General features: G+C 29.8%; 1 protein-coding gene across 6 annotated transcripts in view; it reads left to right on the top strand.

Moving 5' to 3' along the window:
• LOC145962706 (lachesin) overlaps positions 1 to 13,937 on the top strand; it is a 59,675-nt gene extending 45,738 nt beyond the window's left edge. For 5 of the 6 annotated variants that reach the window (XM_083083968.1, XM_083083967.1, XM_083083969.1 and 2 more), the window contains exons 2-6: positions 1,279 to 1,448; positions 4,944 to 5,154; positions 6,953 to 7,080; positions 11,612 to 11,780; positions 11,988 to 13,937. In XM_083083968.1, coding sequence (XP_082940094.1) covers positions 1,279 to 1,448; positions 4,944 to 5,154; positions 6,953 to 7,080; positions 11,612 to 11,780; positions 11,988 to 12,094 — 785 coding nt within the window. In that variant the 3' untranslated portion in view covers positions 12,095 to 13,937. The remainder of the gene's footprint in view (positions 1 to 1,278; positions 1,449 to 4,943; positions 5,155 to 6,952; positions 7,081 to 11,611; positions 11,781 to 11,987) is intronic. The other variant, XR_014435929.1, reaches the window with a different exon arrangement.
• The last annotated feature ends 338 nt before the right edge of the window (positions 13,938 to 14,275 follow it).

Raw genomic sequence — 14,275 nt, 5'->3', positions numbered from 1 at the left:
GGAGAAAAAAATGAAAGAAAAACAAATGATTATAAAATATTACAAAAAAAATCATAAAGAAATAAAGACTTCTTGAGACGTATAATAAAAGAGATTTTACACGAATTAAGCTTTAGCCAGATAAATGAAACATTAACCACCGTTCAATTTAAAGTAAACTTTAATTTAAAGAGAATTTTAATTTTTCATATTTTCTTATGAAAAATACTAAATATTAATGTTTTAAAAATTGTAACAGAGAAATCTAGTAATTTGGCTTGACATTTAAAAAAAGAGATCGTAAATTTCACAAGAAATATAATTCTGTATATATCCATTTCTTTTTTTTTTCCTAATTAATTAGGGAAGATATTGTAAAATTAAATACTGTAAAATTAAAAAAGTAAAAATAATAGGTGTATGATTCTATTGTATCATTTCCCAATAATATTGCTCCTGAGAAGTAGATATTTTAGGTATCTCTGATATTATTCTTTTTTTAGCAAGCAAGATGTCTTCATTTTTTAATTGCCATCGTCTTGCAGATTTTAATAGCTTTTCTTTGGTTGTAAGAGAGGTTGTTTTTACAAAGAGTTATACTCTGATAATGGTGCTAAAAAATTACAGAAGAGATACTCGATAAAACATGTTCTATCTTATTTTATGGTTTTGTCTTATCTTAAAACACTTCCTAAGTAACTGAGAGATCTTAAAGGTTAATTACATTCTGCGGCGATTTAGATTTGTCTGTAACTACTAAAATATTTATGAAAAATTATTCAATTATGCGAAACCTGCGTTGCATAAAATATACGAATAATTTGTTTATATATGGGTACAAAACACGTTTAATTTTATGTTATCATGCAACAGGGAGCGAGCAATAAGAATTAAAGGACACGTCGTTAACCCGAGAATAATACGGCTTTTTATGACGTAAACTACTGCATGAAATATACTGTATACCGCATTAATAAATCGCTTTTGCTTATCACACAATACATATGAAGCAGCGCAACGGTTAGAAAATGTTTAAAAAGTATGAAGAACGTTTAAAAATTGGAATTTCCTTTAAGCATTTATTTAGATAATTACTTTCCTTTTTGATCGTATTAAGAAGAAATCCAATACTTCGATTTAAAAGTAATTCGTTTAATTGACTGGAAAGCGACTTTCAATGCATTCGAGAAAGAACGGAATGATGATAATATATTTCTTTGAACGGTGTAAATTACGTTTCGTCCTATATTAAAAGATGCAGTTAGTCTCGCTAAGATATAGTACTGTGTTTGCTTAAAGTGCAAGGACCTACCCGTTGCACGGCCGATCGCAGGATACACGAGGATCGCGCATCAGAGCCGCTCGATCGAGGACCGTATTTTGATGTCTCTGTCTCTCGCAACGTGACAGCCCTTGTCGGCCAGACGGCAATGCTAAAGTGTCGAGTACGAAATCTAGGCGATCGAACGGTATGTAAGATATTCTCTTTTTATTTTATAAAAAGTAATTTATATTTCTGTAAAGAAAGAGAGGTAGAGAGCATGTATATGTATGTTGTATGTAACTCGTGTTTTTCTCTTAATATAAAGTACGCGTGTGTTCTGCATCACTGCGATAATTGAGAGGAAATTTATTTAAATTTGAATACAGCTCGTTTATCTCTCAATATTAATATTATCCTTTTCAGGATAAAATCAGTAAAAAGATTAAGAGATGAGAGCAGTAACATATAACAGTACCCGATAATATCGTAATTACGATTCATTCATACCGTTTCATATATTCAGTGTAGTTTTATACCTTAATAATATTATTTTCGCACGCGTTATATTAAAACTAATAAAGTTTTATAATACGATTTTAGTAATATTATAAGTTTGGCGCACAGAACATATAGATAAGTATCGATAAAGAGAGCTCTCTCTCCGTTTCCTAAAGTTTACTTTAACTTCTTTAAGAATTTGCGAGAGAGAGAGAGAGTGATGAAGTTTAAACGAGATATTTCTTTAGCACACTCAAATCCTTGTAATATCAGAGAAATGTTCAATTTTAGTCCCATAATATGCATTGCGGTTTGTGAGTACCATTTTCATCTCCGATATATCGAAATTGACTGTCAGTGCTAAAAATATTTCTCAGCAATAATATTCTTGAAGTAAGCTAAGAACTTGTGCCAAAAATAAATTCAAAGCACAGATAGCTCAATTTTAGATACTAAAAATCTTTTTAAATGTGAAAATGTTGTTCATTAAATATTTGTAACTTTTTTCTTACGTACACGTAATGTGTAATTTTTATGTCTTTTTTCTTCTTCTCTTTATACTATATTTATACTTTTGGAATAAATAAAACATATAACAATATCAATGTTATGTGTGATAAATATGAAGATAAATATGAAGAGATAAATAAACATGAAAATGAACATGAGAGATAAATATGAATAACATAAAATACACTATTTGCATCATAATATCATTATTTATAGAAGTTTATGAATAGATTATAATAGAAAGAGAACGAAGAAAGTGTGACTATCAATGTCGTAAAACTTGTAGCTATAAAACTCGATTAGTTTTAAAGTTGACACGCAGTTTTATATCTTTGTCATATACGGTGTTTATTTTTGTGTATATGTGTGTGTGCGTGTCACCACATGTATAATAAAGTTAACTCATCATGAGACACTTATATGAAGAAGTGGAACATCGCAGACGAGGATAGTCAAGAGAGTTGTATAAAAGAGCGTTGTGTATCTCTTTTTTTCATTTTTTTTTACGTCCAGCATGCGCCAGTACGCTTGAGAGAAATTTTAGTAAAAAAGCACACTCTTTCGCATCTTTCGCGTCTGAGTTTTTGCTCGCGCTGCTCGTCCCTATTTCGTTAGCACCGTTTTTTATATTTCACCGGCACAATCTGTCTCTTTGCTGCGTCCATGCGTAGGTAGTTGAATTACGTTTTCACAGAGCAATGTAAATTTTGCACGTTCCAACTTTATGTACACCGGCGTTAATTTTTAGGGAAAACTTATTATCTTGAATGACGAATTAATACGAAAATCATAACTAAAATTCTGGTATAAAATTATTTATGAGAAAAGAAAATGCATTTTTAATTCCAACGGTATAATCTGCAGCAATACGTAGATAATTAAAATGTCCTTTTATGAAATGATTTTCCACAGTTTCCATGTTTTATTATACATATATAAAATTGCATTAATTTTGAAATTTATTACATCGAGTTAATATATATGATGTAAAAGTTTTTATATTTAAAATTACTTGGAAATTATTAAAAATAAAGAAATATCTTTTATTATTCTCACTGGATTACAACATTCAATACAACATTCGATTATTATTCATTAAAATTCAATCGTATTTTATTAATAATGAATATCACGCAATATTAGCTTTTATACATGTGATTAATACGCGTGATTCTTATTTTTATTATACATTATACATTGATCAGAAAAGTACATCGCTTTCAAAGAATTGTACACTTACAGACACTGTCATATTTGAATGAATGTACATATTGACATTTTCAAAATGGATTTTTGAAAGCTTAAGATTATTTGCTTGTGTGACTTTTTACGGATGATAGTATGCCATAATCACGAAAAAAGAAAGAAAAGAAAAAGCTGGAAAAGAGTTCTGATGTTATGATGGCTAGCAAAAGTATTCGAAAATGTAGAAATTTGACGTAAGTTGATAAATCGATCTTTTCACTTTAGTATATCCCGCTTGGGAATCACATATATATACAAATATTCTTTCGTGCTTCATATTGAAAGTGCATTTGTAGAATATATAGGGAATATAGGTCGATACGCACGCAAGCAAATCTTCATGAATACTGAAATGAAATGAACAAAGAGCGCTAAATTACATATTTTAATCGCAATCTCAATATAAATTGATGATTTTATTCTATAGCTATATTTAAAAGTGTAAATTTATTTTAAACTCTTTTTTCTTTTTTCGTTTTTAATATATATATTCTTTATAAAATATTTTAAATACTATCTTTTTTAGCTTAAAAAAAATACTTTAAAAAATAAATTATTTTATAAATTAAATCTAATATTATTGTATTTAATTTTAATAAATTTTGCAACAACTTTTCTAGTTAATTATATTTCTTAATTAAAAGCTGTTAATTGGTTCGTTTAATAACGTTTAATTATATATTTTTTTAATCGTATTACTTTTTAATAAGCATCGAAACAAAATTATTGAATCTTGAAAATTATTTTAATGATTAACTTTGTCGGCGCGGAAGTCTTTTGCGAGTTAAAAGCAAAATTATAATCGTACAGCTGTTATTTTTTTTTTTAATCTAAAATCGAATATACGCTTTTCATTAGTTGGGTCGAACGTAACTGCACGTCATATGAACAAAAGCCACGTCGCGGTTCTTGTGCCTGCACCTTTGCCCCTTTTCATCTCAACTTCAGTACGCCAGGCACGCGTGCAAAACTCAATGAAGCCGTTTTTATGGGGGAATACGCATTTTCATTCTACGTGTTCAGTATTTCAATATCGACCGCGTTCTCGCTAATATAATATAATACGCTCGAACGCACGCTGCGTTTATGTAAATCAATCACGTGTATCTTTCTCTCTATGCGGTGACGAGTACGATCCGTCGAACGCTATCGGCAAAATATGAAATATACGAAATCAGAGACATTGTAATCGGTGTAAATTTTTTTGGCGAATTCGATTCTTCATGCGCTTCATGCGAAGATAAATAGATCTTTCGCTCGTTTCATTGTCAGAAGATCATTCTTATCCGTCCGTATTGAAATTCGAATCCATTTACATTACACCGATCGCAATCCCTTAATCGACTGATTTGTGGATATTCATCCTGGAAGCTCAGCTGTGCGAATTACAGACGAACAAGACACGAAAGGATCTGATGAAAAGGATGCGCGGCTATTCTTTTTCCAGGTGTCATGGGTGAGACACAGGGATATCCATCTTCTCACCGTGGGCGTCGAGACATATACATCGGACCAGAGATTCGTCGCGTTACATTTTCCGCACACGGAGGACTGGGCGCTACAAGTAAAATACCCTCAACGACGAGATTCTGGCACATACGAGTGTCAAGTATCCACAACGCCGCCCATAGGTCATTCCATGCTCCTTTCTGTCGTCGGTGAGTTGTACCTCTCTCTTGTCCCTCTCTTTTCATCTTGTTTTTCACCGCGCGAGACCGTCGTGCTGATTTCACCGCAACGCGGAAATTCACACTATGTCTGTTTGTTTGTTGGAAGCTTAATGTGCACTGCACGTGCATCACGATACTCACGGAATTTGCTGCACCACAGGGGTTGATTCATTGTATGACTTAATCATTTGCGGAAAGTGTTTCTCAATGGGACATGCGACTCCTAGATATTTTACTATTACCTTGTCTTTACAATCTTACTTCATATCGCGTCGATGAATTCAATTGGAAGAATTAAATTATCACGAAGAGATACGGTTTATGAAATTGACTTCTTCCTTTCCCCAGGATTTTTATGAAGCTCGTTGAAGTTTGTACGAAGCTCGTCAGACAGATTGCACAGTTTCCGGGAACTTCGCGAATTATAAATTTCTATCATTATGCATGCTCGCTCATTCTGCGGATAGTAACTTTAATCAGCTTCTATAATTTTGAACTTAGTATTAACTTGATATATTAACCATTTAATATCAATCTGCTAAAATACAGATTTATAGTAGAAATTAATCCAATATTCAATATCATGTAAAAATTGATTATCAAAAATGTTTTGCGATAAATTTCCTTTTAACATTCTGATAACAGCAATTATTATATGTATATAAAAACATAGATAGAGATAAATAGATAGATAGATAGATAGATAGATAGATAGATAGATAGATAGATAGATAGATAGATAGATAGATAGATAGAGATAAATAGAGAGAGAGAGAGAGAGATAAAGTATCATTTTTTACATCATAGTGATATATTAATATCAATATCCATCTGTATTATTAAAAATGTCTGATATTATATGTCGTTTGTATGTATCATTAATGTTTTTAATTATAAATAACGAGCAATAAGCAAATTAGTAACGAATAATTTAACACGATTATGATTTACCCATTAATGATGATTTACTAATTTGTCTTAATATTTATAAATTTATATTTGTTAAAATAATATTTCTTTCACTAAATTGAGTATTTTTTAAATGAAATAATATAAAATTGTAAAATATTGTACACAAGAAAAGGAGTAAAATCTTAATTAAAAAGAGGAAAATTAATTAATGCGCGGAGGTATGTACAAATCCAATTTTATTATTTTTTTATATCTATTTAATTTTTACTTGTTTTTTTATTACTATGCCAATGGAGTTTAATTTTATATTTGAGTGAATTACAAAGAAAACAATAACTTGCGTAAAATAATAAATGTAATTGGAAAATATAAATTCTTTATGAGTAGGATATTCGCTTCATTTTTTCCTGACATGAAACTTGTATTTTCATCAGAAATAAATTACAACGTCCACTAATATAGTAAAATTTTAAAATTAAAAATTTAAAATGTTCATTAAAATTTCTAAATAAAATTGGCAGATAGGGTTTCTTTTACAAACAATATTAGAATCGAAGAAAGAGCATTAAATTAATACCTCTTACCACTATATGAATATTTTTATAGTATGTTTTAAATATGATATTCCTTAATTCTATGGTAATTAAAATTAAGAGAGAAAAGTTCAAATGAAACTAAGTTTGAGAAGCTGATAAAATTTCCGCCGCATTTCAAGAATTTAAAAGGAAAAATTTCCATTTATCGGTATAATATGATACTCTGTGAATTAATACAATTCTTACGTGAGATATCGATCAGATTATTTCTTCTTTTAAATAATGATTATGCAATAATACTTATTTGCTTTAATGTATATTTTTACCTTTATCCACAGAGCCTGTGACGATGATTATTGGGGAACCAGAAATGTATATAGACAAGGATAGCACTATGAATTTGACCTGCATTGTACGACATAGTCCTGAACCACCATTTACCATTAAATGGACTCACAATAATGAGGTATGTTGCCATTAAGTGTAATTTTGTTTGACTAAATTGAGAGTGATTTCAAGAAGAAAGAGAAACGCTGACATTTTCAATCATTATCTCTAAGATGTCACATAAAAGACTAACTTTTAAATCCGCATCTTTCCACTTTGCCGTAATTTCTTATTCGATGTCTTATTCGAATCGCACTCTATCCGTTCGGTGTGTGACGCGTTTTAAACAAGTTTTTAAGTTTAAGATTCCGAGTTTGCAGGAGAGAAAACTTTTAATTTTAATATTACCTGTCTAGAGAGCGTTTCTTCTTGTTCAATTTTTAAATGTACGAACATCGCGGTAACTCCATCTCATTTCTCAACTTCAAAACCTATCTTTTATCCTTCTCTTTCTCTTTCTCTTTCTCTTTACCGCGTAAAGTTTCTCCAGTGTGTGCTTTACTAACCCTGGTCGCATTATACAACACCTATTTCTCCAACCGTGTCTGTCTTTGTATCTTGTGGGCTTCTACTTAGGTCTTATATTCCTACTTTCGAGCTCTACCGACAGTTCATCGCATTAACTCTCTAGCCGTTTTCGCAGTGTCTTCTATTTCTTTGCGAATATTACGCTCTTATCTTCATTCTTCCTTATTATACATTTTACTATTGTTTCATCAATGCTTACACAATTTAAAATTATAGATCTCTAAGATAGATATATGTTTAGAAAATCTAATTTAATTATTCATGGTTTGTTGACCAATTCTCTTATTTTGCTTCTGACATATTATTTTCTAGTGCAACTTTTTTTATTTATCATTTGTTATCTATTATTATTATTATTATATAGCACAAGAGTCTATGTGATTTATTCAAGTCTACAAATTTAATATCATTTTGAATTTTATTATTCATCTTTTTCTCCTGTTTTCTTTTTCTTGCCATTTCTTTCGTTTCTTTTACGAGCAAATTCATTTTCTTTTTTTTTCACTGGTTATTTATCTCTTTCGTTTCCCTTTTTCTTATTTGAAGACTTTTTTTGCAATCCGATTATCGCAATCCTCACCTGCGGGTTCAAATCTTGCTCTCCTCCGTCTGTCACGTTATTTCTTACTCTATTTCCCCAAGAATTTAACTTTCTTTCTCCAAACCCCTATCTATTCTGTAGCTCTCGTATCTTGTAAGCTTTCGTGTCGCGTACGCAGAGATTTTCTTTCGCGTACTTGCTCCGTCTCATCATTCGCTTTTTATCCCGTTCCGATGCTATTGCATCTGTACTAGCCAATCCCATCTTGATCTCGCGCGTTCGCTCGAACTTGGAGTGAAAAATTCGACGCATAGTATTTCTGCTAGTCCCGTATTTTCCGTCTGTCTCGTCACACGTGTTCCTTCCATCCCTATGACCTAGTTAATCTTGCGTTTGTAGGGAGAATTATGCCCGTTGAGATATGCAGCACATGTAACATAAATAATCGGTAAACACGTGCAATCACGTTACTGTCTTGTTGGTATAATTGATTTCGCACAAACATCAATCTCTATTAACTTTCTCTATTGTGCCTAATTACATGAATCTATCATTATCATACATCATAATTATAAACTATATATAATTAAAATGTAAAAGTACCAACACGCGCGTTAAGATCTTAACAAATAGCGAATAAAATAGCGAATAAAATTATCGCTGACAAAAAATCAAATAACAATTCGAGTATTCGAGGTATTCGAGTAAATTTCCAGTGCTTGCAGCACTTCCACCAACTGAACAATCAGTATTATCCATGGTGTAATCCGCTTTATATATCCTCATTAAAGAGACTTACGTAAGATCGACCTAATTCAAGGAGGTTACACCGCAGAGAAAAAAGATTCGTTTCAGATTATATTATTTGACTTCTGAATATCTTTAGACAAACATTTTAACTCGAAAGAATCATATTGAAATTTATCGGACTTTAAAAATCCAGACAAAATGTGTGTCCCGAAATGACCTCTTGTCCGAAATAATCTTCCTCGGATAAAATAAAACACAGACTGTGTAACTTGAAAACAAACACTGTTTGGATTGAACTGTTTGGATTGAATCCTTGCAATATTTTTCACATATATGTTAAAAATATTTCCTATGTTAGTTGAAAATAATGTCATAAAATAATGACATTAAAATAAAGTAGAAAGATGACATTTTATTTAGAGAATTTCGCAATAATATTTATGCGACATAGTATTTGAGAATTGCAACAAATACGAAGATACAGATATTTATACTGCGTGTTGTGGATTTGATATTTTGAATTTTCCAAAGTTTCAAAATTTTTGACATTTTGTGGTCCGCCGACAGCACTCAGCCGTCGGTATTGTTACATTGGAATTTACTGACGGCATTTTGTAGTAGTTGTAGTAATGATATGTAGACATTGATGCGCGCTAGCTCTTACATAAAATGAGAATATATTAACATTATCCATTAAGAGAGCTACACATTTTTTTTTTAAATTATATTATTAAAATTACATTTTAAATTAAACCAAAATTTAATAGAAATTAAATGCTAAACTATCTCTTATTTTTGAAATATGTTTATATTTATGTAATTAGTACATATCTCTCGGCCATGCGGAAAAACAAATTTATTTATTGAAATTTCGGCTCACGAACCTGTGGCCATCCTTAGAAAATGAATAAAGAACCGCAACCTATTGCAATTATTCTTTAATAAATATTAAAGATTTATGACATGGATTTATGATATGGAATGTCAGTAAATCCCTTTAAAGGAACAGATTTATTCATTGATGTTTCAGTTCACAGACTTGTGGTTTTCCACAGAAAATGAATAAAGAACCGCAACCTATTGCAATCACTCCTTAATAAACATTAAAGCTTTGTAGCATTGAACGTCAGTAAATTCCTTTTGAGATATGTAAAAATAAAGAACGCTATTAGAAAAAATATCAGTCTGATTAAAGAAGGAAAAACGAAACACATATAAATGTACATATAAATGTAACGATATCATCCATCTAATACTAAAAAATATGTGTATATATATATTCATACAGGTTTTCAGTGAATTATATAAAATTATCTCTACATATAGCTTATTAAAACTCAATTAAATGCAAAAAGCCTGTTTAATTGGATTTTCGTTTCAATTAAAAAAAATTTGAATGAATTATATCTAATTGTAACAAAAGTGAATGAATATTTAGTTTTCATATTGACTAAAAGTAAATGTATGAAATATTTGTCATTTTTTAGTACAGAGAACACACTCAGATTTTTTCAAATTTTTGCGTAAAACACGTACACATAAAACTAGGCAGAATGTTTGATATCTCAGATTTTGATATTTCAGAAATATTTTTCATGTCATATTTTCCGCGCAAATTCGAAATATATAAATCAATCCAATCTGTTATGATATTAAAGAGATACAAGTTGTTACTACGGACGAAAATTTTTGATAAATTAATGTGAGATATGCAGTATGCAATATATAGATATATGATATCGAGATAATAATTAGATATTGCAAATCTGTAGCACAAAAATGTAATAACCAGGATGATTTGATCAAAAAATTTATTCTTGCCTTACTAAACAGATAACATAGAGAAATAAAATATAATGTCTGAACTGCAAAATATAACGACTGCTAAAATTTAACGAGGAAAAATAATAAAATGAAAATAAACGAGATTAATGGAGAAATACTAAATTAAAAGCAGATACGAATTCGCAAGATATTATCAGATATCGAAATATGAAACTGATACGTAATATAAACTGTATCAAGAAGAAAATAATATGTATAAAAAAGATATTTAATATAAAAAACATATTAAGTATAAAAAAGATAAAACATCTAGTTGCAGTTATACCTTGGAATTTATTACCTTCTTGAAGGCTTTGAAAATTTTCTCAAAATCCATTTTGCAACAGTGACATATAAATCGTTTATTTTGAAAGTGTTGTAAGTTCAGCTCTGAAACATTATGAGTTTCAGCGAAATACAGACATAAACTGATTCCTGCTATTATCGATTTTACCAAAGTTTCCGAGACTGGATTTCCACCAGTTTACAAACCAGGAAATGCGATCGAGTCGGAATAAAGGAGAGTTTTACGCAGTTTTTAACTCGCAGAGGAAATATATCCGTGAAATATAAATATAGTACCATACGTCCTCATGCAAAAGTATATTTAATTAAAGAAATTCATTACATATATGAGAGGGTTTCTTTAATTTTTATCGCATGTAGAAAATTATTGCAGTATAATTGTAATTATTATTATATGATTTACGATAATAATAAAACTAGTTACAAATTGATTTCGCATCTATTTCATTCATATGTAGAATGAGAACGAGCTAATTACTCTATTACAATAGTTTTTCTTAGCAAGTGTTGCCAATCAGTGTCGCTTCCGACTTTTTCAACTGAAAATTAATCAATCATTTAATTAATAGATTTCCTCGTCGGTTCGATGAACGCTATTGTATAAGCGTTGTAGGAAGAAATTTAATTAGAATAACATTTTTCCGGGATCTGCATGTGACAGGCGATCAATTACGACAGTCCGAGAGGGGGGGTATCGGTTATCACGGAGAAGGGCGAAGTAACGACGTCGTACCTTTTAATTCAACGTGCTCAACCGGCGGATAGCGGACAATACACCTGCCATCCCAGTAACGCCAATACAAAAACAGTCTTAGTTCATGTACTTAATGGTATGTATACTTCTTAATCTTATAACGCACCTGCTATTACGTTGTTATAACGTTTGTACAACGGCTTAATATACCTAAGTTATCTCCATGCGTTATTCAGCTCTGATTATTCAGAATATATTGCGAAAAAATAAACACCCCTGCAAAATTGCTACTTGAAAAAAAAGAAAGAAAAGAAGATATTAATTTTTTTTCTGATTCTTGCAGGGGAACATCCGGCTGCGATGCAACACGGCGGGCAGCTAAGATTAGCCAATTTACCTTTTGTAATGATCTCAACGACGCTTCTGACCTTTTTGAATCATCCTTACTAGACGTAGAAGTGGACCATTATAAATGTTAATTAGAGATATTCCTTTCAAATTTCTCTTTTTTCACTTCTTTATTACTTGATTCTCAAGAAAAGAGCACGAGTGTCTATTGAATATTCCATGGATTAAACTTCGTATGAATAATTGATCGGTAAAATAAACTGCGTTTATAATTTTTTTTATGATAAAATGCATGACTTATGTTTTTCATACTTAACATATTATTTGTGTATATATATATATATATATATATATTAAAAATATTGTTATATTATTCTTTATTCATTTATTGTTATCAAATATTTATCGTTTATTGTTATTATATATGTTTAAATTAAATAGTTTTCGCAACTAATATATTTTTCAATTAAATTTTTCTTGTTTTTTTGTTTGTTTTTTTACATTAAATATATTTTTTATAGAGAGACTTATGAACGTCATCTGTACTATCTACGTCAATAAGAGAGTACCTCGCAAACGTTTATAGATAAATATAGACGGAAAAACAAGTTTTAGGATGGATCCATTAAAAGAAATACAAGGATGAAACGGGGATAACAATAAGTTAAAAAAATGTAACAGAACGATCTCGTAACAAAAAGATGTAAAAATAAGGGAATAGATTTTCGTTGTTAGTAAAACATCGTGTATGATCTGAATGCGAATGGGTGAAGACAGGGTAACGAAAATCGGATATATTTGTAAAAATAATTATTTAATTCGAAAGGCTCTTTGAGCAGCAAGTAATGTTAAATTTGCTTTACCACGGTTTACAAGACAATACGTTGTATTTGCCAAAAGAACGTGTACATGTTACTGTTAATAAACATATTAGACATTTTAACATAGAAATATGTTAAAATTTATTATGTTGCGAGGACACGTACGAGAATATATATAAGGTACGATGTAAAGCTGCGCTAAAATAAGAACACGTTAAATAACACGTGACTGAGCATGTCATGTTAAAATAATAGGGTCATTCGCTTGAACAATACAAATTTTTAAAAGACTATCATTTCTTGACGATTATCTTCGATATAAAAAAGAAGATTTTGATGAATCTCTGTTATACTTTGTAGCGAAATTATAACAAATACGTTTTGATGATGACTATCAAATTTAATTATTGTTCTACGATCATATCAGAATTCTATTGAATTCGATATAATATCGTTCAATGTATTTATTCATTCTTATAATACTTCATATTAAACAATTTATTTGACAGCAAGATTTGCGTCGCTTCAAACGATTATTGTAAAACTTTAATGCAAAGGCGATAAGTAATATAGATCATAATTTTTTATAATATATTTTATATAATTTTTTTAAATCTCATGTTTATAATATTATAATATTTGAAACTATTAATTATTAAAAAAAGTTTGACCCTGTTTGCTGTACGATATCGTATATTATACGAGCATGTAATATATCTTCACACACTTTATGTAATACGTTATGTATGAATATATAAATACGTGTGTGCGAAAACAAATCATAAAGTTTGGATAATCATTTAAAGAGAAATACAAACCCTTTCATGCTTGGTTTTTATATAATGTTACATTATATATCTTGAAAACTTTAATTGTTTGTATAACGAATTAAATAAACGGTTTGAGATTTACAGTATCTTGTCCTCAAGATATGCCTGTATATCGTTGCTGCCATGTAAATTAAGATTAGAACATCATTGTGTGTGTATCGTGCATTGCACTGCGGAACTATTGGAATTTACATGAACAATTTGAGACAGTCTTGTCTACTTCTTAATTTGACCGAGTCTAGATAATAACTAATTGTTATTTCGTGCAAATAAATCTATTGTGATTAAACCATACGTAATGGTGTATCATTTAAAGTATATATAGCCGTTTCTTCTCATTTCAGTGTATAAAACATTAGTCAAAGGTTGGAAGAAGGAGTTCTCTAGATTTAATGATATTAAATTAAAACTTAAAACTTAAATAACTAATAAATAGATTATGTAAAAATTAAGATTCTGAACTAAAATAAATATACATATATATATAACAAAGTATTTAAGTTACGCACTTTTTAAGAATTACAGACTTGTTAACAAATTCAAGAGAAAATATTTTCTTAGCTAAAATTTTATTTGTATTTGTGCATAATGTTTTAAGAATTACAGTGCCATAAAATTAAAGTTCCTCATCA

Source organism: Camponotus vicinus, unplaced genomic scaffold (assembly GCF_025532165.1).
Source record: "Camponotus vicinus isolate PSW18456_S1 unplaced genomic scaffold, iyCamVici1.0 SCAF_12, whole genome shotgun sequence".
NCBI lineage: Eukaryota > Metazoa > Arthropoda > Insecta > Hymenoptera > Formicidae > Camponotus > Camponotus vicinus.
The sequence above is the reverse complement of the archived record's forward strand: the minus strand, read 5'-3'. Positions and strand labels throughout refer to the sequence as shown.